This window comes from Salvia splendens, chromosome 8 (genome assembly GCF_004379255.2).
Source record: "Salvia splendens isolate huo1 chromosome 8, SspV2, whole genome shotgun sequence".
NCBI lineage: Eukaryota > Viridiplantae > Streptophyta > Magnoliopsida > Lamiales > Lamiaceae > Salvia > Salvia splendens.
Window position 1 is genome coordinate 7,845,497 of NC_056039.1, and position 24,054 is coordinate 7,869,550.

Consider the following 24,054-nt stretch of genomic DNA (forward strand, 5'->3'; position numbering starts at 1 on the left):
TAGACCAAATCATTTATTTGCATCGTTGCAAAATTATTTATCTCTATCACATTTTCTTCCATTTCATGAATGGTAGTTGGCCAACAACATTGCTTGATCTAAATGTAACTGTTTTAGACAACACTCCATTGCCCGCCTAAAAAACACCCTTATTATGAGTGTAGATATATTACGATTTCATGTGGTGCCTTGGGTAAAAAAAATTGTAATTTGGAAATATGATGGAGTAAAAATAGAAGAAAAAGGTAAATGCAGTTAGATGAGATGAGAAACGGAGAAGTTGAAACAAAGGGGATAGTGATTAAAGAATAGTAGGGAAAAGCAGTCATGCATGTGGCCAGCGCGATAGTTTAGCACTACTACGTTGATTTCGGAAGAGGTCATGCACATAGTGAGACCCATTTACATAAACTCTAAATCCCTTTCATTTTATGTATATTCACTTGGCACCATGCGCATGATTTCTGATCATACATACTACATATACACCTCCTCAAAATCATCATCAACAACAACAGGAGGAATCATGTCTCAGCTCGACCTGAGCCGCAAGAGGAAGAGGGGCGACAAGGTGTTCAAATTCAAAGTTTTCGGCGCCAGAGGCTACCCGGCCGGCTCCAACGGCTCCTTCCTTGAAAACATCCGGGCCCTCCTCGAGTTCGGCCAGGTCGAGACCAACCCCATGCCCACCTGGTCCTTCCAGCTTGAGGCGCGCCGCCATCCTCTCCTTCTCTTTGTCGTTGAAGAGCCCGTAGATTTCTCCTGCACCCACTGCCGCTACACAGGTACACTCAAATCAGATAACCCACCCTGATAACTATGAGTATAACAATTTCTCTACTAATGTTCCTTGGTTATTGCAATAGCTCAGGCTGGGGCCATCACATGATCTGCAACAAGAACTACCATTTCCTATTACCCTCTAAATCCGGCTCTGATGAATATGCAAAGACCAACACCATCGAGTTGCATAGGGAGACCCACACCCTGCATGGTGTCCTCCACTCCAATGGATTTGGCCATCTCCTCTGCATCAACGGCAGGTCCGGTCTGCCCGGCTACCAGATCATGGAGTTCTGGGACCGGTTATGCTCCGGTTTAGGAGCTAGGTCTGTATATATACATAGAGAATTCATGCGTGCGTGTGTTGGCCTAGTAGGCTAAAGGTCTAGGATTCAAGTACACTATGACGTGGCCTTAAAAATTCTGTTTATTCATCAACAAGAAAAAATATAGAGAGAATTTATATGGTAGATGATAGTATTATTAATTGCAGGGAGGTGAGCTTGAGAGACTCGGCGACCAAGAAAGGAATGGAGCTGCGATTGCTCCACAGCGTCGCCTACGGAAGGCCTTGGTTCGGGCAATGGGACTACACATTTAAGCGCGGAAGCTACGGCGTCGATAAAGAAATGTACCAAAACGCAATCAAAACCATCCAAAACGTTCCCCTAACCCTAATCGCTCATCAATTCGGATTCGGGAGCGAGATTCAAGTCATATTCTGCCGCTACCAGCAGCTGTCCAGCCATTCTCTCATGACGTTAGGCGACGTGTTCCATTTCATGCTGGAGCTGAAATGCAGGGTCTCCGAGGAGAGCAGCAGCGGCTACTCGGCCATCATGTCGGACGCGTCGTGCCGGTGGTCCCCGAAGCGCGTGGAGAAGGCGATCCACGTGGTGGTGGAGGCCCTGAAGCGCGCCGAGTTCCAGTGGGTGTCGCGCCAGCACGTGCGGGACGTGGCCCGTTCCTACATCGGCGACACAGGCCTCCTCGACTTCGTGCTCAAGTCCCTTGGGAACCACATGGTGGGGAAGTACCTGGTGAGGAGGTGTCTGAACCCCGTCACCAAAGTGCTGGAGTATTGTTTGGAGGATGTTTCTAGAACATTCTCCAAACAAGAAGCCAATTTAAGGCCACAGCAGAAAATCTCTTGGGCTCAGCTCGTCAAGGACTTGCTCTGCCTCTACTCCAACATTCTTGGCGATCACAATCCCATCACTAGGAATGGGGCATTCGCCGCCATCCACTTGGCGTCGAGAGTCATTCTCGACGCCAAGCACCTTGCGAAAGAGTACCGGATGCCGGTGGAGGAAGGAAGCAAGAAGAAGATCTACTGCAGAGTGAATATACTTAATAATGCAGATCAGGAAGTGGCGGCGACGCCGTACCACTGCGTCGTGGTGAGGAGCGGCGCGACGTTCGATGAGGTGAGGCGCGAGGCGGAGAGGACGTTCGGGGAGACGTACGTGGCGCTGAGGAACATGGCGGCGGAGGCGATGAGGCCGCAAGGGGGGGAGGCGGTGGTGAGGGCGGGGAGTAAGGTGGAGTTGGTGTGTAGGCAGGGGGAAGGGGAGGTTTACCCGGAGGGGCCGGTGGTGAACTGCGTTTGTGGGGCGAGGGATGATGATGGGGAGAGGATGGTGTCGTGCGATCTGTGCCGAGCGTGGCAGCACACCAGCTGCGTGCGCATCCCCGACCATCACGCCGTGCCCGACATATTTCTGTGCACGGGATGCGAACAGGATATCCTGCGCTTCCGCTGCTATGCCACCTCCACCCCTATATGAGTCTGAGCCACCATTTTGCATGTGCCATTCATTCCTTACATATCAAACACGCTATTTCATTAGCTATATAACCAACGTACTAGTATTTATTACTCAAAATTAAAACTTATCCCTCAACTATATAACCAACTTTAATTTTAAAGGTATAAATATCCTTCATTTAAGTCATTTTATTTACATTTAATACTCCCTCTCTATACAATAATTAATATCCTATTTTTTTACGTGCTCGAGTTTTAAGAAATTATTGAACTTCGTAAAAGAAAGCGAGTTGAATTGGTGTAATGTGGAGTCCACTTACCTAAGATAGTAAAGTGAGATATTTACTGAATTGGTGATAGGGTCCTCGATCTAGCAAATCGCGCAGAAGATCATCCCTAATATTTTAGCGTATCTTTTATTTTAGTTAATTATCTTTATTTATTTTCCATATCTTTTGTAATCTTTTATTTTAATTATGTTTCTTGATTAGCAAGACATGTGTTAGGGTTTAGAATTCTATATAACAAAATAATAAAGTATAAATTTTTTCTCATTCTTCTTGGCGTGAAAACGCACCCTAGAACCTCAACTAGGGTTTATCCTTTTCCGTTCACAAATTACTTTCGTGTGCTCTTTGATTTCCGGCGGTAGACCATCGAGGGTCTATCAACTGGTGCTTCCATTGATTTACTCTTCCTTCATCACCTCCCAAAACATAAAAATTTGACTATATCAAAAGAACGCCAATTCTTCTTCCAATTTTTTCCCAACACCCACTTGTTTAATGGCGACAAAGACAATCCCTAATGACACCCCACCTCCATTGCATGATTATTCTAGCCAGGTTCACAAGAACATCGAGGAAGCCCTTACCAAGCTCACGACTGCCATTACCGTCACGAGATCGAAGGAGCCGCCGGACCAACAGACGGCCGTAACACCGTAGCGGGGCTGGTCCCTTCCACCATGGGCCGTACCACGCCTCCGCCTCGAGCCACCACGTTTTGACGGAGAGAATGCCCCAGATTGGATCCATAAGATCCAAAAGTACTATAATCACTACTACACGCCGCTAGATGATCGTCTTTATCTTGCACAATTTTTATTCGATCACCAGCATCAAATTGGATGGAATATTGGGTGGAAAATAACAAAGAAAGGGCTAGGAAGAGTTCTTGTTAGCCGTGAAGCAACGATTAGATCCCGATTTATACGACTATGTCAGTCGATTGGCTACTCTGCGGCAAACTTCTACCGTCAAAGCCTATCACACATCGTTCGAATCATTGCTACAAAAGGCGTCGCACATCGGGGATTCGACGATATCCTCTTTGTTCATTGCGGGCCTCAAATCCCCGCTGAAACAGATAGTACTCATGCGACAACCTAGCACTCTCAAGGAAACTTTCGCCATCGCTCGGAAATTAGACCAGTGGCAACCCAACCGCACAACGGCGTTTCCAGTCGTGAAGCGGGAACCCAATCGCCCACCACCGCAGCAAAACGAGGAGGTCATACAAGAGGTATTTGCTCCGGAATTCTTTGGAGAGGCGGTTTCATGTGTTGTTGATGAGAATCTATTAGATGTTCTACCTTCAAATCGTTTTATGGATTCTTCGTTTGGAAATAAATTGGAGGTGGAATTGGTTGAGAATGATGTCCTTGTTGGCATAGATTACATATTGAACTCTAGTAGGGTGCCCGACGTGAAGAATGCCTGGGGTGATTGTGCGGAGACGAGGCAGAAGATTCACACATCGTCGATCCTGTCGAATCTTGAGTTTGAGAGCCCAAAGCTTCTTTCGGATCAGCCTGAATTAATTGAGGAGATTTTACGCACAGGGAATGATGATACGGGACTGTCCTGCCGAACAGTCGACTCTGCCTCATCTTTCAAGGTGCTTCGAAATTGCATGTCAGACCCCGACAACGATTCCATAGATGTTTCGAATGTTGTTCGCCGGCGATATGAGCCATCTTACTACACGATTTATTTGGAAGAAATAAGTGAATATAAGCTTCATGAGGATGAGCATGGGAAGGATTATGCTCAATGTGCTTTGTATGATGCCGTGGTTCTCGATTGAGATAGTGGATGAGACATTGTTTAAAGTTGGGGAACTTGAACAGGTTAATGATCCGATGATTGCTAAAATTGAAGAAACTGGGGATAGTAATTGTGGTCATGGCAACAAAGCTCAAACTATTAGGGCGGTAGAGGAGAGTGACTTGGATTGCGAGGATGCTGAAGGCCAGATGAACATTGCAGACATGAGTGATTTCTGTTGGGAGAAAGGTTATCATACCAGAGTTTCGAATGGGTTATTGCGTAGTGCGGTGGCTTATGGGATGCGGATGGATGTTTTCTTTGATAGCGGCGGTACGAAGACATTTCAATTGTTCAGATTGAACCCTCCGTCGCCTCCGTCTCTTCTCCAACCCCCATATTCAACACTGTATTTTTCCCGTTTTATCAAGAAGGGAGATACAGCCATTATTTTCAGCTGCTATGAACGAGCTTCTTGTGGTGGATGTTAACATCCCCTTGTGTAATTTAATCGGAGTCGAGCAAAAGCTAACTCAAGCTGTTCTTGGGAGGGAATTCCATGTGAGTTTGGGAAAGACTGTTCCAAGTCAAGTGCACCAACGAGCCTCACAAGTAGCTATGCTTCGGCAGAAACTACAGTCTCATATAAGATATTGGTATAGGATGAATTTTGCCAAATGGGAGGCTTTTGTAAATGGTGATTGTACGTGGATCTTTATGTCATTGGATGTTTTTGGAGCTGGCTTGGCTGGGATCCAGAAGCAAATCGAGTTGGTTGCTAGTTTGGCCGTGACTATAATAGATATTATTAGTCTACATGATGGAACACTGGTTTATTTCTTTGAGATTGAGAGAAATGCTTTGGAAAAGGAGGTTTCAACAACTTTTACGATTTTGACTCCCGATGACATAGTTCTTATGAACATTTTTGGTGGAGTTTCAAAATATGATATCATAGCTGGTGGAATTGGGATTGCTCCTCCTAGGGTGTCTGTTTTTGGCTGTCTTGAAGATACTATTGTGGACCGGGTACTGAAAATTTTTGAAGGAAAGAAGAACTACTTTGAATCCTGTTACATTGAAGCTACCGAGGCAGGATACGAGTTTAGCTATTCTTATTTTCTCTTCCACCTTCAAGGCAAGATGGTTTTCAACAGTGGGGAGTTGATAGGTCCTCGATCTAGCAAATTGCGCAGAAGATCATCTCCAGTATTTTTGCGTATCTTTTATTTCAGTTAATTATCTTTATTTATTTTCCATATCTTTTGTAATCTTTTATTTTAATTATGTTTCTTGATTAACAAGACATATGTTAGGGTTTAAAATTCTATATAATAGAATTCTATTGTATTTTCATTCATTGAGAAATAAAGTATAAATTTATTCTCATTCTTCTTGGCATGAAAGCGCACCCTAGAACCTCAACTAGGGTTATCCTTTTCCGTTCACAAATTACTTTCGTGTGCTCTTTGATTTCCGACGATAGACCATTGAAGGTCTATCACGGGGTGTGATACTTACTCATCAATATGATTATATTAAAATGTCAACACAAATTTGTGTTGACATTTTAATATACCGTGTTAATATTTATATATAAAATGTTTACATGGTGTATTAAAATATCAACTATGTTTATGTTGTTATTTCAATGTCATTGTATTGATATTTTTAATACGCTGTATTGATGAGTTAGCAGAGTTAGTAATTTAAGAAAGTTAGAAATGGATCACACGTAATAGTAGATGTAGATAGTGGAGTACTGTTTTTTTAGTGATAGCGTGCGAAATTTTTGAACGCGAGGTTTGAAGATAGAAAATTCGGACGACGTGTACCAAAGTTTGGCACGCAAAATCAAGGCATGACACACACACGCTCGACTTTTAGAATTTGGAAAATTCAAACCACACGTATCTAGAGGGAGCAATGCCCAATGCACTCCGTTCTTTTTTTCGTTTTTTTATCTATATTGACCAATTAATAAGCATTGTGTCTCCATCATGAAGAAGCTAAATTAAATGGCATGAACTGGACTTCCGTTTCCAAAAATATCTAATGAAGGCACTATCGCTCAAAGGTTAAAACATATCACCATACATCTTTTTGACTTTATAAAAGAATAATAGAAAAAGTTTGTGGAGAGAAAACGGAGATAGGTATTGTGTGTGTGGGCGGAGAGATGAGTGAGAAAGTTGGTGAAGTAGTGTGTCTCACCGGCGGCAGTGGCTACATTGGCTCATGGATCGTTCAGCTCCTCCTCCGCCGCGGCTACACCGTCCACGCCACCGTCAAAAACCTCAGTAACGAATCTCCTCATCCTCCTTCTCCCTCACTAACAATCTTCTACTCCCCTTCTTCTTAATAAATTGGGGATTCTCTTCTCTTTGCTTACTAGACGATGAGAAAGAAACAAAGCACTTGCAAGCACTGGAAGGAGCTGAATCGGGCCTCCGCCTCTTCCAAATCGATTTGCTCGATTACGACTCCATCGTCGCCGCCGTGACCGGTGCCGCAGGAGTGTTCCATTTGGCTTCCCCCTGCATCGTCGATCGAGTGGAAGATCCGCAGGTGAATATACCCTCACTATACTTCCGCTCATCGTTCGTTGATTTTCTAGTGTGAGTAGGTGTTGTTCGGTTCAACAATTGTCGTTTGGTATCTGTGAATTTAGCGCGACCTACTGGACCCGGCGATTAAGGGCACCATCAACGTACTGACGGCGGCAAAGAAGCTAGGCGTTCGGCGCGTGGTCGTCACGTCCTCTATATCGGCGATGTTTCCCAGCCCTAATTGGCCTGCTGATAAGATTAAGAATGAAGATTGCTGGGCTGATGAGGAATACTGCAAGCAGAAAGGGGTATCGCATTTACATCATGCTTCTCTCTCCCTTGCTAGTATTGACTGATTTATTAATAATTCACTTAGTATATCATGACACAGGATCATTTATTTCAAGTCCAGTTAATATAATGGTGACAGAAATTGTGATATGGAGCTCAGATTTTATAAGTGTAGTTGCAATAGCCTGTTTAACTCAATCAAGAGATTTGATACTTCATACTATATGAGATAAATGTTTGAGTATCTCACCTAACGGATCATAGCAATATGATCTTGGTATAAGATTAGCTCTGGCGACTAACACACACATATTATTCTTTGAATCTTATCTGTCAACTAAACTCCGACCAAATTCTTCGAGAAAGTTGCAAGTCTGCAATATATGGAAGTCCTTCTTAGGGTGTTGACCATTGTTATGCTCGTACAGTAATTTCGATCCTTAAATGAAGCAAGTAGATACAACATGACAGTTAATTAGAATTTAAGAATAAGTAATTTAGGATACGTTATCGGCAGGGACTATCAAGGTTAATTATTAAATATCTGATGCTTTTCATTGTAAACAAGCTGAGATTCCTGAAATTCATTCTTTCCGGACAATAACATTATGCTCTCTACTAAGAATGCAGCCGTTTTGACTGTTAGGTTTGGTATCCACTCTCTAAAACCATGGCTGAAAAGGCTGCTTGGAAATTTGCTGAGGAAAATAGTCTGGATATTGTTGTGGTGAACCCTGGAACAGTGATGGGTCCTATTATTCCTCCAGCAATAAATGCAAGCATGCAGATGTTGCTTCGCCTTCTGCAGGGTAATCCAATTTTTGACATCCATTTATCTGTCTTGCATAAGCTTGGTTTAGTAGCAAGCTAGATGTATAACAATCATCTGACAGGGTTGTAGGTCGTAGAGTATGGTGTTTTGTTCCTGCCAAATCTGCTTGTGTTGCCCAAAGGTGTTAGAGAGTTAGTTCGAGAGTCATGGAGTATTGGGAATTCTAATTGTGAGAATTGTTCAAATGTGAAAATTACTGTTTGTTATAGATTTGGAGAAGAAACCTTGAGTGAAGATGTCAAGTCTATGATGGCTGTCTGAATAAGTTGTAGGGAGACTACTTTGTAGTACTAATATTTATTTGTGAATATATAAAATGAGAGAGGTTTTACTTTGTCGTCAAATCACAACTGGAAACTGAGAACTGAGAAGTAGATTTAAGATAGTGGTTTGCAAAATAACCAAATCCATACAAACACGTATGAGAACTTGGAGTTCAATAATGTGGTTTCCAGTTCTCAAACAAACAACCTCACATGAACTTGTTTGGATTGTCAGTTTGGTAAGCCCTTGAACAGTTTCTGCTTGACATTATTCACCCTAAACATATCATATTACATCCTCATAAACCAAGTCACAAAGAAAATATGGGACTGTTACATTTGCCTTATGTTCGTTTAAATCTCTCCAAAAATTGTTGCACTTCAAAACAGCTATGCAATTTCTTCTTCTCAGCCAGAATTTATCCATTACTCCCTTTTTATTTAAAATATCATTCTGATTGCTCGTGAAAATCATCCAGTAGGCTAGCAGTGAACATTTTGGCTAGGTTCTTTTGAGACAAATTTAAATGTAAATTGGTAAAAATCATAGAGGTGAATAGAAGTAGATGGAAATACGTTTCTTAAGACTCATGGTGAGTTATGCATGTAATATTTCTCTTTGATGTAGGCTGCACTGAACAGTATGAAGATGTGTTCATTGGATCTGTGCACGTCAAAGATGTAGCTCTTGCACACATTATGGTGTATGAGAACCCATCTGCAAAAGGAAGGCACTTATGTGTCGAAGCTATATCTCATTATGGCGATTTCGCTGCTAAGGTGGCAGAACTCTACCCCGAATACAACATCCCCAAGTAAGATTTCTTATTCATGCTCATAAATTTGAATCTGTCTCTGGAGGTATTTATGACAACTTCTTCCAATTCTTGTGCTCTAAGCTTTTGTTCCAGCTTCTGTAATGTTGGAGGGCCATTGAGTATCGACAAATTAGTTACTAGTATTTTACATTTGATGATCTGCAGGCTGCCCAGGGATACTCAACCTGGACTACTAAGATCCAAGGATGGGGCAAAGAAACTGAAGGACTTAGGTTTGGAATTTATTCCCATGGAGCAAATCATAAAGGATGGTGTTGAAAGTTTGAGAAGCAAAGGATATATTTCTTGAAAAAAATGTTGGCTGCATGTCTACAAATTTGTAGTGTATGTGTTATGGAACTTGTGGTACTGTAATAACAATGGTTGTTGAGTTGTTTCATGTTACAATAACTGCAGCCTGTTTTATTTATGCAAGATAGTTTTTGTTAAATCGTTCAGGTAAAGTTACCAATTGTATCCAGTCTCTTCTTGTTGTATACAAATAATTCCAAGTGTGAGCTGTACAAGCCTGAATAAATATATCCAGAAGAAAACATTTTTTTAAGGGAAATGCTATGCAGCCACGTTATGGCTGGCCATAAAATGGCATTTTAGTAAATTTAGATAGTATGACTATTAATGTTTCAAATAAGTCATTTAATGCTCAAATAATTTTACACTATTACCCTTTTACTTAATTCTAGTTGTTTTTTATTTCATTTCTCTAATCCAAATTTTACACTTTTATACGTATTTCTTTTATTAGATTTATTCATTTTTTTAATTTTATTTTTTCAATAATTTATTTTTACACTATTTTTTAATTTAAGATTAAAATTTTGACCTTTTAAAAATGTTTTCAATCAATAAAGTTTTGTACTCGTTATGAAATAAATTTATTTGGAACTAATTTGATACATGCTCTGTAGTTTAGTGATCATTTATAATATTAACCCATGATTATTAATATAAATAAGTATATTGATCAAAGCTCAATTTTACTTATTTGTAAATATACAAACATTTAGAGTATTTTAAGTAAATATGAAAAATAAAAGTATTACCACGATGCGTTGGTATTATAAATATAAGAAATAATTAAATTAATTATCATGTAACCTTAATAAATATTAATTTTTATTTATATAAATTTCATGCAACATGAGTTAACTAATGATCCAATTGAATAAATTCTAGTTTCTTCATATTTATATTTCATAACTAAGGGTACAATTGTACAAATAAAATTGATACTTTTTAGAAGTATTGATTTCAATGAAATGGCATTAAATACACTATCTTTTATTATTTTTTTATTTTTATGGCTGACCATAATGTGGCCATTTAGCACTACTCTTTTTTTAATCCCATACTATGATAGCAACATTAGATTTGATCTTGCGTTCACACAAGCACACACACTACGTAGGAAAATGAAATTAATTTGATTATTTGCTAATTATCTTTAATCGCTCGTATTTTTTTGTTCCTTCTCAATCCCCTCACCAAAACTCGGGGTAAATACATAATTCATACAAAATGTATAATCTTTGTTTTATATTAGTACAAAAAGTTTGAAGTTGATATAAATCATACAAAAAGTTTCATTCGTGTTTCAATTTAGTACATTCCGTTATATGTGTTTAAACGACGTTAACTCTTTGTCTATTGTAAAGTACAAAATATTTTATCATTATTTCATGGTTTGTACGTCATATAAGTAAAAAGTCAATACCGTTTAAACATATATAATGGAATGTACTAAGTTGAAATACGAATGAAAGTTTTTGTATGATTTATGTCAACTTCAAACTTTTTGTATTAATATGAAATAAATGTGATACATTTTGTATAAGTTGATATTTACTTCGAAAACTCCCTACTCCACTCATAAAGTCAAACCTCAATTGTATCTGAATCGCATTATCACTAGAAACTGAGTGAAGGACGCAGAAATCGAACGAATTGGCCATGGATGCTCTTCGGTTGCTCTTGGTTCTGTCAATCATCTCTCCTTTCGCTGCCACCACCGCCGTCAACGGTGGCGACAAAGTGGCGCTGGAGCTGTACTACGAGACTCTCTGCCCCTACTGTTCCAATCTCATAGTCAACTACCTCTACAAAATATTCGAGTCTGATCTAATCACAATTACCGATCTAAAGCTTATTCCCTATGGAAACGCTAAAATCAAGTCTGATGGTACCATCGTTTGCCAGGTACTTTCTTTTCGCCTCTCACCCTCACCCTCACCCTCACCCTCTCCGACTTCTGATGAAAAAAATCCTTATCTGCGGTTGATAAACTGATTTATTAGCTTTAGTTCAGATTATAAACTGTTGCTGGATCCAAACACTGAACCTTTAAAGCATAAAATTGTCCGGTACATCAATTCATAGCTTCTGTATCGTGTTTCGTTGCCTTTTCCAACATAAGCGGACGGATTATCTTTTAAAAAAAATTAGATTTACTTCGATTGTGGAGTGAAGCGATACTTTTCTCACTTGATTTCTACTATTACAGGATACCTGTTTGTATTGTTGAGTCAATTGTATCTGTTACATTAAAATAATTAGCTGAGACTGTAAGCATATTCAAGCCTGCAATTTTCGAGGTAGCAGAAATCTGCTGACATTTATTAGAACGGAAGCGCTTTTTGGACTATTCATTGTTTGTTGGTCCAACTAGAGGTCGAGTAGTGGCGATGCCGCTGCCACGAGCTAAACTAAAGCATTTTTCTGCAGATGTTAGTCGCCAGCTATGCCATAAACTATAAGGCTATCTGTATATTCCTACACCTAAAGCCCTGATTCATTTTCCTCTGGCTTTGCAATGGCTTTCTCCTGTCCATCAATGAAAGTTTTTTTGCTCTTGACCTTTTTATTTGTCTCCGCATTAATGCCACTCTCTTCTTGCAACAAAGTGTGTGTGGGTTTATACTATGAAAGCCTTTGCCCTTACAGTGCCAGTTTTATCGTAGATTCTTTGAGTATGATCTTCAGAGATGATCTCATTCGTATTGTTGATCTTGAACTTGTGCCTTGGGGCAATGCCAAAATTTATGGTTCTGACACCTTTATATGCGAGGTTATGCATATAGTGAAGTTAGCATTGTATGAATATATTTGATATTATTGTTGGATGCTGTGATTTTCTTAAATTCAGTAGGAAGAACTAATTCGTTTCGTACTGTTTTTGCAGCATGGTGAATATGAATGCATATTGAACACTGTGGAGGCGTGTGCAATTGATGCCTGGCCTAAAGTGGTTAGTATCAGTCTTTGGATACTTGTTAACCCTTTCATGTGTAATTAGCTTGTTGGTTTGAGCATGAGAAAAGGGTAGCTGTATTTATATCTCACCTGCTATGAGTGCTCGATATGTTTTCAGTATTACCTATGGTTGCTTCCTTGATTCAAGCGTGTGTCATGGCTTTACTAGATGATCTGTTAATATTTTGTGTCGAACTCCTGATGCAGAAAGATCATTTCCCATTTATCTACTGTGTGGAAAGTCTTGTATACCATGATAACTACACCTATTGGGCGACATGCTTTGAGAAATTGGGTCTTGATGCCACCCCTGTTATGGATTGTTACAACAGTGACCGTGGAAAAAAGGTAAATTTACAACTAATTTATTTAATTTTGCGTTGAGTTGCTCAGCTGCTCTTTACTACGTAATGGATAGATCTTGTGTGAATATATAGACTGAGAAATGGTTGGGATTTCTATGAGTGATGTTTTCCGATTCTGGATTTTAATACAAGTAAAAGTCTTGCTCTAATTTAACTAAAGGAATCTTTTTCACAACTCCAGTATTTGGTACCGTTCTGTCTTTAGATATTGAGATGTTAATTCTATTGAAATTTGGTTATTTCTTGGTCAGTTGGAGACTGGGTCTATACGAATCCATATATCCCAACCTGTTGCTACCAATTGCGTCAAGATTTTTTAACTTATGTTTATCATTTGTATCCCACTTGAATAGCTAGTTTGTACTCACCTAGTGTCACCTGTGCAGATTATACTACAATATGCAGCTAAAACAAATGCTCTCGAACCCCCTCATACTTACGTGCCATGGGTAGTTGTGGATGGACAGCCCATATATGATGTGAGTATCCTCTGGCTTTTCCTTTAAAACATCAATTTAAGAATAACCATTACCTCTTCTTCGTGCTGAAATGTTTTGAGCATATATGTCTATCCAATCAGATGAATATAGCAATACTAATACTACTTACATAAACTGCTTTATTAGTCCCTTAAGAGATAAGAGGCACCCAAGTGATATTAAAGGTGCCTCAGTTGCATTTCAGAATGTGTTTGTCAGACACAAATATGCCAAATATACGAAATGAGAAACAATATCTGCAATGTATGAGAAGAATCAAGCCACACAATATTGATATGTGATAGCTGATAGGCATGAGACCTGATGAGTGATGTTAGATATCTAGTGCTTTTCGCATGAGATGTTGGTGTTTGCTTCACCTTCAACCCCATGCCAGCCAACATGGTAAATGCTCACACAAATTGCATGCTTGCACACTCAGAAAACAATCCCCATCATTAATCCTTACTTCATGTGCATCTGAGCTTTACTGATTCCTGAACATAACATACTATGCAATGCCTGCAGGATTATCGGAACTTCAAAAGCTATATCTGCGATGCATACAAAGGGACTCCCAAACCATCCGCTTGCACTGAATTGTCAGTTGGGCGCATTCGAAAGGTGAAAATGGACTTGCTCAATTCTCTCTTTGGACAAGAATCATTCAAATCAAAGATGTCCCGCGTATTGCCAGCAATACTTTCATGGCTGCAGTGAAACAAAATCGTATATAGTGTGTGGTTTTACTTATGTTGCTCTCTCTTGTATGGTCTAAAGGTTATTGTAATCGAAAGGGGAAAGAAGATTGTATTTGCATATGTTGAACATTTAGTTTGTTATATTGTATATGTAATTATGTACTTAAATGATGATGGGGATGTGCAGCTTTATTTAGCCAGATATCATAAACCTTTCAGCAATCAAAATGCCACTTTTATACATATTTATGTGGATCTCATATTGATACGGATGTTGGTTGGAGGAGAGTGGTTTGGCCAAAACAATAGGGAAGCAATTAGTGGGGAAATCCCAAGTCTCGCCTGATTAGTTAGTTCAATTTCAGAGATTTTATTGTTATTTGAATTATCGTAGATTTGTTTAGATGCCTATATAAGGTGGGTTAGTAGAAGTAGTTGATATCTTTTGAGAGATCAATATTCTGGACGGTTTTACCGTGGCCTCCTGCGTGAGGATTGACCTCCTTTGTGAGGATTATTTTCTTGTATTCTTTTAGTTAGGTTAATTGACCTCCTTTGTGAGGATTATTTTCTTGTATTCTTTTAGTTAGGTTAATTCCATTCAGTTCATCTTGTTTTTCAATCCTATAGTTCGTTCCCCAGTTTATGTTCTTGTTAATCTGTCTCGGGCATCTACTCCTATCAATTTGGTGCGGTGAACGTATTTAATCATGGTGAACACTCTCAATAGATAGGAGAAGGCTACAGCAGAGATGAAGTTGCAGTCCCAAAAGACGGCAGATCAAATCGAGGCTTTGAGTTCTAAGTTAGAGGATTTCATATGGGAGATTCGAGCTTCTCGTGTTCACCATTAATGACCTTCCCGAGGTTTGATGGATCTAGGGCTCTAGTGTGGCTCAGGTGGGCAAACCAATATTTCCTCGTCAACAAAACACCTTCGGATAGACGTGTCGACGCCATGCTCACCATGGACGGACCAGCCAAGCCTTGGAAACAATTGCTCGTTCATCGTTGCCCTCTTTATCGCGGGACAGATTTGTTCAAGAGCTCTTGAAACATTTTGGTGATACAATCCCACCAGACATCCGCGTAACTAGCAATTCATCCAAGTACAGCAGTGACGATACCATTGTTACTGTCCATGTTGCCAAAAACCAGCCAAAAATTCCACCCACACCCAGCAATAATATTGCAGCTATCCTACCCACCGTGGCAACACTATTGCTTCCCTCTAGTCTACCTACAACAGCCCATCACGAGATACCAGCTATTAAAACGTCTACAAACCACCCTGATCTCGGTACCACTAAAGACAATAGCGCACCCCTGTCCCTTCGAGTACAGCATGCCTTTCTACCTCCAGTCCGTAGGACTCTACCACCTTCTACCACATTGCCTACACCAGCCACGGTGACAGCACCGCTGCTGTCTGCCAGCCCCGATATTCTGTTTAGTTCCTGCTGCTGGCCACCAGTCCACACCCATGGTGGTTCCCTTTTCGGATTCCCTATTTTCATCAGCGGGTGCTCTATTCTCCTATCTGATCATGCTGCGATTCCTACGTATAGTTGGCAAGCTTCTATGGTTCGATGCTTTGGCTACTACCCGAAAGCATAAGTTTGAACCTCCACCGGACACAGTGATGTGTTTTGAATTTTAACTGAGCCTTGAGGGCAAGGCTGTTTCGAGAATGAGGCAGTTGATACGGATGTTGGTTTGAGGGGAGTGGTTTGGCCAAAATAATAAGGAAGCGGTTAGTGGGGAAATCCCAAGATTATCTCGTCTGATTAGTTAGTTCACTTTCAGAAATTTTATTGATATTTGAATTATTGTATATTGTTTAGCCGTCTATATAAGGTGGGTTAGTAGGAGTAGCTGATATCTTTTGAGAGATCAATATACTGGGCGGTTTTGTTGGAAACGTGTGACATTTGAAAGGTTTCAAACCTTTCACTTTCATGTCCTTTGGTGTTTCATGTTCTTGTGTTAATTTTGTGGTTTATGGTGGTTAATTCCATGACCTTCCATGTCCACATTTGATGCCTATAAAAGGCACGGAGTTGTAGAGAGACGAACACCAACAACAAACATCATCATCTTTTCTCTCTAAGGTCTCTACATCATAGTGTGCATCTTAGGAGCAGTGTCTAGCTCGATTCTCGGAACTCCATCAAGTTCGCCGGTGCCTAGCGGGTTTGAGGTGCTTCTACACGCTAGGAGGAAGTCGTTTTATCTTTGGGGGCAATACGCCATTCCGTGAGCACTAGCCGGGGCGTAATTTGTCTTGCGGAAAGAGGGCTTTCCTCGACTCGACTTATAAATTTGGTTTGCTTTATTTCCGTTGTAATTTTCATTCCTCTTTTTGTTGCAAGTTTTCTTTTGATTGTAATAGTTAGAGTACCGCCTGTACACGGCTTGGGAATTTCTTCCCATTATTTCTAACAATCGCAAGACAAATTAGTGTACTCTTCTAAGACAGGATTATACCAATTGAAGTTGGAGGAAACATGAGCACCAAAGCTGGAATGAAGAAACGAACAATACCAATATTCATGAGCTACGAAATGGTTAATTCCTTGAGATCTATTCTCTTGAGAATTGTGTTTATCGTTTGTCAGTTGACAAGCAAGACCAATTTTGACTTGGTAGTAATAATTGGGATGCATGGGTTGTTGAATATACCAATGCACATATGGTTCAATATAATTGTGTACTTATTGTTGGAGACAATATTGTGCAAATTATTTGAACGTGTTGTTATAAACAACAAAGATCACGAGGTGATCGCAATGGTCTCCGATGTGAACCATGGTAACAATCCAAAGTTTGTTGATACAGGTGCCACATGTCATGTGTGCTCCGAAAGAAGCGTTTTTTCTACCTACAAATCTGTTGGAGGTAGAAAAGTACGTATGGGAAACCAAGCCTCTTCTAAGGTGGTTGGTGTGGGTAATGTGTTCCTAAAATTAGGATCTGGAAAAGTTCTTACCCTTAGGGATGTACTGCATGTCCCAGACATCCGAAATAATTTGGTGTCAGGCTCACTTCTAGTAAATCATGGATTTTCACTAGAATTCTGAGTTCTTGTGCTTTGAAAAAAAACGGCTTGTGTTTAGGGTTAGGATCGTACCGCTCTGATACCATGTTTAATTGTATTGGTGAGAATGTATCAATTATATTGAATGAATTATAACGTTTACAATGATCACCCTTTATAGAGGGGGATGAAGTAGGGAGCAAGAAATACATAATATACACCTAAAAATATACACACTCTATATGGAAATAAATCTCATGATATCCTCTTAATTTGATTTGCTCGTATATTCTAACATATTCTAACACTCCCCCTCAAGTTAAGTCACGGGATTTTCGATACTTAACTTGCCAAGCACTTCATAGAAATCCTTTGCTCCCACTGCTTTAGTCAGAATATCAGCTGACTGATCTTCAGAGTGAACAAAAGGAAATTCAACAATACCACATTCAATATTTTCCTTGATGAAATGTATGTCCACTTCAACGTGCTTTGTTCGATCATGTTGGACTGGATTTTCTGCAATACTGATTGCTGCCTTGTTATCACAGAATAATTGACAAGTGTATTGTGACACAAGTCCTAATTCACTCATCAACCCTCTAAGCCACAATACTTCCGTTAAACCGTTCCTAATGCCCCTGAACTCAGCTTCAGCACTTGATAATGCCACATCCTTTTGTTTCTTACTTTTCCACGTGACAAGGTTTCCCCCTACAAAGGTAAAGTACCCTGAGGTTGATCTTCTATCCATCGGGTTTCCAGCCCAGTCAGCGTCTGTGTATCCATGAACTTCAAAGTGTCCATTTTTCTTGAACATTATTCCATGATCAAAAGTCCTCTTCAAATATCTGACAATTCTTAATGCCGCTTCAAGGTGATCATTTTGCGGGCGATGCGTAAACTGACTAACCACACTAACTGCATAAGCTATGTCGGGTCTGGTGTGAGATAGGTAAATCAACTTACCTACTAGTCCGTTTATGAACTAATTTCACAATACCTCTAATATTTTTTGTTATCTGTTTTTCTTTGAGACAGAGAAGGTATTAGTAATATTAATTTAAACAGGAAGCTGAATGGTGATGAGTAAGAAAGGAGAAGTGGTGTGTGTGACCGGAGCCAGCGGCTTCATTGGCTCATGGCTCGTCCACCTTCTCCTCGCCCGCGGCTACGTTGTCCGCGCCACCGTCAAAGATCTAGGTTCCGCTTCTCCACCACTTGATCATTTTGCATAAACTGTTGGAATGGTTGGTTTCTGAAAGTTAAAAATTAGTAGGAGACGAGAGAGAAACGAAGCACTTGGAAGCCATGGAGGGAGCTGAATCACGCCTTCGCCTCTTCCAGATTGATCTGCTTGATTACGACTCCATTTTTGCCGCAGTCAACAGCTCCACTGGCGTCTTCCACCTCGCTTCCCCTTGTATCGTCCATCAAATCCAAGATGTTCAGGTTTTGCACCTAATTCTACTAACTAAAACTCACGTTTTTCGCTGTCCATCAATAAAAGACACATTTACTTTTTTGTATTGTCAGCAAGTGGTCTCACTCAATACTAACTAATTATACCGACGTTCTACTATAAAATTATACTCCTAGTACTGTGAAAATAAGACCCATATTCCACTATTTTTTTCACCCTTTTTAGTATATAAGATCAAACATTTTCTTATAACCTGTAACGAATCAAAACATGTCATTTATTCACGGACAAGAGAGTATAATTATGGTGGATTCAGGGGGAGCTGCTGGACCCAGCAATTAAGGGGACCATAAATGTACTAAAAGCAGCAAAGAATGCGGGCGTTGGGCGCGTGGTTGTGACATCTTCTATATCTGCCATGATCCCAACTGCCAATCATCTGGGAGACGCCGGTGAAGGCTGCTGGATTGATGAGGATTACTGCCGCCAAAAACGGGGTAACTCAGCAGTGTAATACAATTGCTTATTGATAGCTTGTGCTGTTGTTAAGAGTAGAGAGTTGGTTTTTTTTGTTAGTTTATGTACTCTGTGTCTAAAGCGGCCGCTGAGAAAGCTGCATGGCGATTGGCGGAGGAAGATGGCGTAGACGTAGTGGTGCTGAATCCAGGAGTGGTGGTTGGCCCTATACTCCCCCCACTCTTAAACACTAGCATGACACTCATCCTTGACATACTTCAGGGTACTCCACTTTCATTTCAACATTTCTTTTTATTGCATGCTTATGGACTTATATGGTTTCAATTCCACTTTGGGTGTAGGCAAAGAATTTCCAGAACACCTGTTTATGGCATTAGTACATGTGAAAGATGTTGCTCTTGCTCACCTAGTCTTGTATGAGAACACATCTGCTGCTGGAAGGCATCTCTGTGTCGAATCTTTGTCTCGTTATGACCGCTTTGCCCAACATATGGAGAGGCTATACCCTCAATACAAGCTGCCCAGGTTTCATGGGAAAAATGGACCACTCAAGTCCAATGCTGCATCCAAGAAGCTCATAGATCTGGGCTTCCAATTTACTCCCATGGACCAGATTGTTAAGGATTCTATTCAAACTTTGAGGACCAAAGGATTTCTTTCTTGAAAAAACTAATTACTTGTGGGCTTTCCTTTTGATTCATACTTGTGCCAACACAACAACTATGTGCCTGTTGATGTAAATTTAATCACATTGGGCTGCTGTGCTAATAAATTGGAGTATTTGATCTCTACATCACCTACAATCACACCTATCTTTGAATTTTAAGGCCAAAGTAATTTAAACATATCCTGCAAAATAATTTAGTTGGCCAACAAACAACATTGCTTGCTCTAAATAAAACTCCACAATTTAATCATACTATTAATTTCCTTGAAAATACATCTTTCTCCTAGTTATTTAAGAGACCATCATGGACTTCCCATCCAAATCCGAGGCAAACAATCTTGAAATTGAGCACTCTGTAATTGTTTCTTGGCAAGTTAAGTTATTAAGAATTCGATTACATAGCAAAGGAAGGTAAATCACCTTAGAATCAGGAATCACATCATCCCTTATGAAATGAGACTATGGAAAAGTTATTAATAAACGATGAAATGGAAATTTGTGTGATTCTTAAATGACATGGACTCATGCGAATAGATTACTTGAAATTTAAATGTCTATAATATTTTTAATGAATTGAAAATGTTAGTTGATGGAGTAGCTTGTGATGTTATAAATATAATAAGAGTGACGTGAGAAAACAAAACATTCCACACTTTCAGCAAAATTACTTTCTCCACTCCACATGGCGGATAAGATAGGAGAAGTGGTCTGCGTCACCGGCGCCAGCGGCTTCATTGGCTCTTGGATCGTCCAACTTCTGCTTCGCCGTGGCTACTCCGTTCGCGCCACCGTCAAAAATCTAGGTTTCTTCCTGCCTCCGTCTATCACTAAACTTTGAGCTCTTCAGCTAACTGCTGCCTGCTGTCGAATTATTAGGGGACGAGAGAGAAACGAAGCACTTGGAAGCCATTGAAGGAGCTGATTCCCGCCTTCGCCTCTTCCAGATCGATTTGCTTGACTATGACTCCATTGCCGCCGCTGTCACCGGCGCTGCCGGTGTCTTCCATGTCGCTTCCCCTTGTATCATCGATCAAGTCGACGATCCTCAGGTTTTAAACCCAATCAATTACAGTTTTGCAATTTCTACTTTCATTTCATGGTGTATAATTGGGTAATCAGATGCTATTGTCATTAACCATTCATTTCAATACACGTGTTAGTATGTTACATTTGATATTAAAACTTTAAAATTTTTGAACTCGAAATCGGAATATTTATTCTTTAATGGGCTAGCATACACCTAGCTTTGTGTTTAAACTGCAGCTAGTAATTCCTTTTTTAGTTTGTTAATTAAGTAATTAATTAGCTTTGGATTTAGCGGGAGCTGTTAGACCCTGCAGTTAAGGGAACCCTAAATGTACTGACGGCGGCCAAAAATCTCAACGTTCGGCGCGTGGTTGTCACGTCTTCTATATCTGCCATGATTGCAAGCTCCGACACTCTGGCAGACGTCGGTGAAGATTCTTGGGTTGATGACGATTATTGCCGCCAAAATGGGGTATGTCAAAATTGTTGATTCATATGTAAATGAGAGGAGTTGTTATTTGTTATTGTGTTTAAATTTTTGTGCTCCTTGATTTTATATTTACAGAGCATGTGTGTGCATACTCTTCTTTAATTTGTGATGACTGCTACGTACCTCTGCCTCTTCTATTTTGGCTGAGCAAAAATAGACAAGTAAATAATTCTAGTATGATGAATGTGAGGAGACTCCGAGAGTATGGTTTTGTTGTAATTTTTCGAGCTATCTCTGTTCTTCTTACTTCAGTTCCCTTTTGCTGCAATTTACACGGTTGAGATTTTATTTTGGTGTTAGATTTGGTATCCTTTGTCAAAAGCACTTGCAGAAAAAGCTGCATGGAAATTTGCCGAGGAACATGGTCTGGATATTGTTGTGGTGAATCCAGGAATGGTCGTTGGCCCGCTACTTCCCCCAGCTTTAAATTCTAGCATGCAATTGATGGTTCGCGTACTTCAGGGTACTCACTTTCAATTCATTAATTGACTCTCAATAGTTTGATTAGCTGACACACATAGTTTTAGGACTGTAAGAACTAAGGTTAACGCCATCTTGTGCAAAACCTGAGTCAAGGGCTTCTTATTTTATACAACTACTTGTTTGGCTCATCTTCCCATTAAATTTATTGCTTATGCTTGCATGAGCATGACATGTTTTATATATTGAGTCATCCCCAAGTTGAGGTGCGATAAGGCTACCTTGAGTTGCTGCCTTCTTGAATTGTTTTATATGCCTTTCTATTTTTTTGGTAGATACGAGCATGTCATTAAATTGTGATCGAACTAGACCAAATGTTCTTTTTATTTATAATTTATGAAGTTATTACCTACCCTGATTCCTTTATGGAACTAAGAATCAATTGGCCATTACGCTCATTTATCTAGAAAATTAACTCTTGATATTGCTGTTTTGTTTATCAAGAAAAATCATGGCAAATAGAGCTTATTATTTTTGCTTTGGGTGTAGGTCATAATTTTAACGAGAGATTCTTTATGGCATTAGTACATGTGAAAGATGTGGCTCTTGCTCACATACTGTTGTATGAGAACACATCAGCAGCCGGAAGGCATCTGTGTGTTGAATCTTTATCACGTTACGATGAATTTGCTGAACAGATGGATAGAGCCTATCCTGAATACAAGTTGCCCAGGTAAGATACTCCTACTCCAAGGTGAATGGGAAACTAATTCTTACAGTGTGCAAATCACATCTGTTAAACATACGTAGAAAACGCATGTCTCATTGAGAATATATTGCTTGTGCTGGGGATTTATTAGATTCTCTATACAAGATTGTATTTCATTACAACTCACCTATGATTTGGTTGTAATTAGTTATAGTTACTCATTACTGAAGATAGTCCTACATTTTTGTAGGTCTAGTAAAGAAAAACAACATGGATCAGCGAAGAGCGAGGCTGCATTGAAGAAGCTGATAGATCTGGGTGTGAAATATACTCCTATGGATCAGATTGTTAAGGATGCTATTGAAAGTTTGAGGAGAAAAGGATATATTTCGTGAAAAGAGCTAAGAATTGTGTAATTATTGCACATAGAAGTTGGCTTTGACATTTGTGTGGAACTATTTCATTGGGAGCGTGAGAAAACAAAACTTATGTTTTGATGGAGTCTCTGTGGATGTAAAACCACATTGATGTAGTATCTTAATTATGCAGTATGCAACATGAAATAAACTTTATGTATAGAATATTACTATTACTTATTTTATTTGCTTTCTCTAGCAGCAAAAATGTTTTCTATTTTCAGTCATTTTGTTGCTTTTGCCTAATCTTGCTCAGAATTTCCAGAACACCTGTTTTATGGTATTTGTACATGTGAAAGAAGTTGCTTTTGCTCACATAGTCTTGCATGAAAACACACCTGTTGCTCGAAGACATCTTTGTCCAATCTTTGTCACGACTTTGCCCGACATATGGAGAGGCTATACCCTCAATACAAGCTCATAATGTGTGCCTAAACTCTAATGTTTCTCTTAACATGATACTCCTATAAGATGAGATGATTGGATAATTTTTGCTTTTATTCCATGTCTATATATGGTTTTCATCTTTGGTTATTATTGTTCGTTTACTATATATGATGCATGTACTGGATATTTTTATCTTTTCAATCAGTTTAATTTTGTTATTTGGAGCAACATCTTCATCTTTGTGTTTAATTCTTCCCTCGTATATGTGGTGCATTTAATTTTATTAATTTCATTTAATCAATCAAGATTTATACCTGTAGATGTAACTTAGGAGATTTATATAATCAATTTCCTCCTTGTGGATCGAGCTCGGTTTACATATTAATTAGTGGGGATAAATTTTATTGAGAAACTGATTACAGTGAGAAAGCAAAACTTATGTGTTTGGATGGATTGTGTAAATGTAACACCACATTGATGTAGTATGTTCATTACGTGTGCAATAAATTACGGGCTAAATTTTATAAGTACATAGAATCATAGATTATTATTTGCTTTCTCAAGCAGATAAAATGTATTCTATTTCTAGTAGTCGCCTAACTTTTGCATTTTAGACCAAATCATTTATTTGCATCGTAGCAAAATTATTTATCACTATCACATTTTCTTCCATTTCATGAATGGTAGTTGGCCAACAACATTGCTTGATCTAAATGTAACTGTTTTAGACAACATTCCATTGCCCGCCTAAAAAACACCCTTATTATGAGTGTAGATATATTACGATTTCATGTGGTGCCTTGGGTAAAAAAAATTGTAATTTGGAAATATGATG

The 24,054-nt window shown here is 39.5% G+C and overlaps 5 protein-coding genes across 5 annotated transcripts; all 5 read left to right on the forward strand.

Annotated features, from left to right (window-relative positions):
• Positions 1-500: 500 nt before the first annotated feature.
• On the forward strand, positions 501-2,734 carry LOC121743863 (PHD finger protein MALE STERILITY 1-like). Its single transcript, XM_042137245.1, has 3 exons — positions 501-785; positions 872-1,109; positions 1,277-2,734. Exons 1-3 carry the CDS (start codon positions 527-529, stop codon positions 2,568-2,570), a joined length of 1,791 nt encoding a protein of 596 aa, XP_041993179.1. The 5' UTR covers positions 501-526; the 3' UTR covers positions 2,571-2,734.
• A 3,945-nt stretch (positions 2,735-6,679) lies between these two features.
• On the forward strand, positions 6,680-9,803 carry LOC121745288 (phenylacetaldehyde reductase-like). The gene is made up of 6 exons (XM_042139132.1): positions 6,680-6,899; positions 6,995-7,167; positions 7,271-7,456; positions 8,086-8,248; positions 9,163-9,349; positions 9,518-9,803. The coding sequence occupies exons 1-6, from the start codon at positions 6,779-6,781 to the stop codon at positions 9,660-9,662; spliced, it is 975 nt and encodes a 324-aa protein (XP_041995066.1). The 5' UTR covers positions 6,680-6,778; the 3' UTR covers positions 9,663-9,803.
• A 1,417-nt stretch (positions 9,804-11,220) lies between these two features.
• LOC121744086 (gamma-interferon-responsive lysosomal thiol protein-like) lies at positions 11,221-14,363 on the forward strand. Its single transcript, XM_042137528.1, has 5 exons — positions 11,221-11,569; positions 12,552-12,617; positions 12,830-12,970; positions 13,374-13,466; positions 13,995-14,363. The coding sequence occupies exons 1-5, from the start codon at positions 11,324-11,326 to the stop codon at positions 14,184-14,186; spliced, it is 738 nt and encodes a 245-aa protein (XP_041993462.1). The 5' UTR covers positions 11,221-11,323; the 3' UTR covers positions 14,187-14,363.
• Positions 14,364-17,778: 3,415 nt separating this feature from the next.
• Positions 17,779-19,895, forward strand: LOC121743677 (phenylacetaldehyde reductase-like). The gene is made up of 5 exons (XM_042137006.1): positions 17,779-18,407; positions 18,484-18,656; positions 18,944-19,135; positions 19,204-19,366; positions 19,446-19,895. Exons 1-5 carry the CDS (start codon positions 18,284-18,286, stop codon positions 19,766-19,768), a joined length of 975 nt encoding a protein of 324 aa, XP_041992940.1. The 5' UTR covers positions 17,779-18,283; the 3' UTR covers positions 19,769-19,895.
• Positions 19,896-20,407: 512 nt separating this feature from the next.
• Positions 20,408-23,059, forward strand: LOC121743707 (phenylacetaldehyde reductase-like). The gene is made up of 6 exons (XM_042137043.1): positions 20,408-20,574; positions 20,648-20,820; positions 21,090-21,269; positions 21,588-21,750; positions 22,257-22,440; positions 22,667-23,059. Exons 1-6 carry the CDS (start codon positions 20,454-20,456, stop codon positions 22,809-22,811), a joined length of 966 nt encoding a protein of 321 aa, XP_041992977.1. The 5' UTR covers positions 20,408-20,453; the 3' UTR covers positions 22,812-23,059.
• Positions 23,060-24,054: the final 995 nt, after the last annotated feature.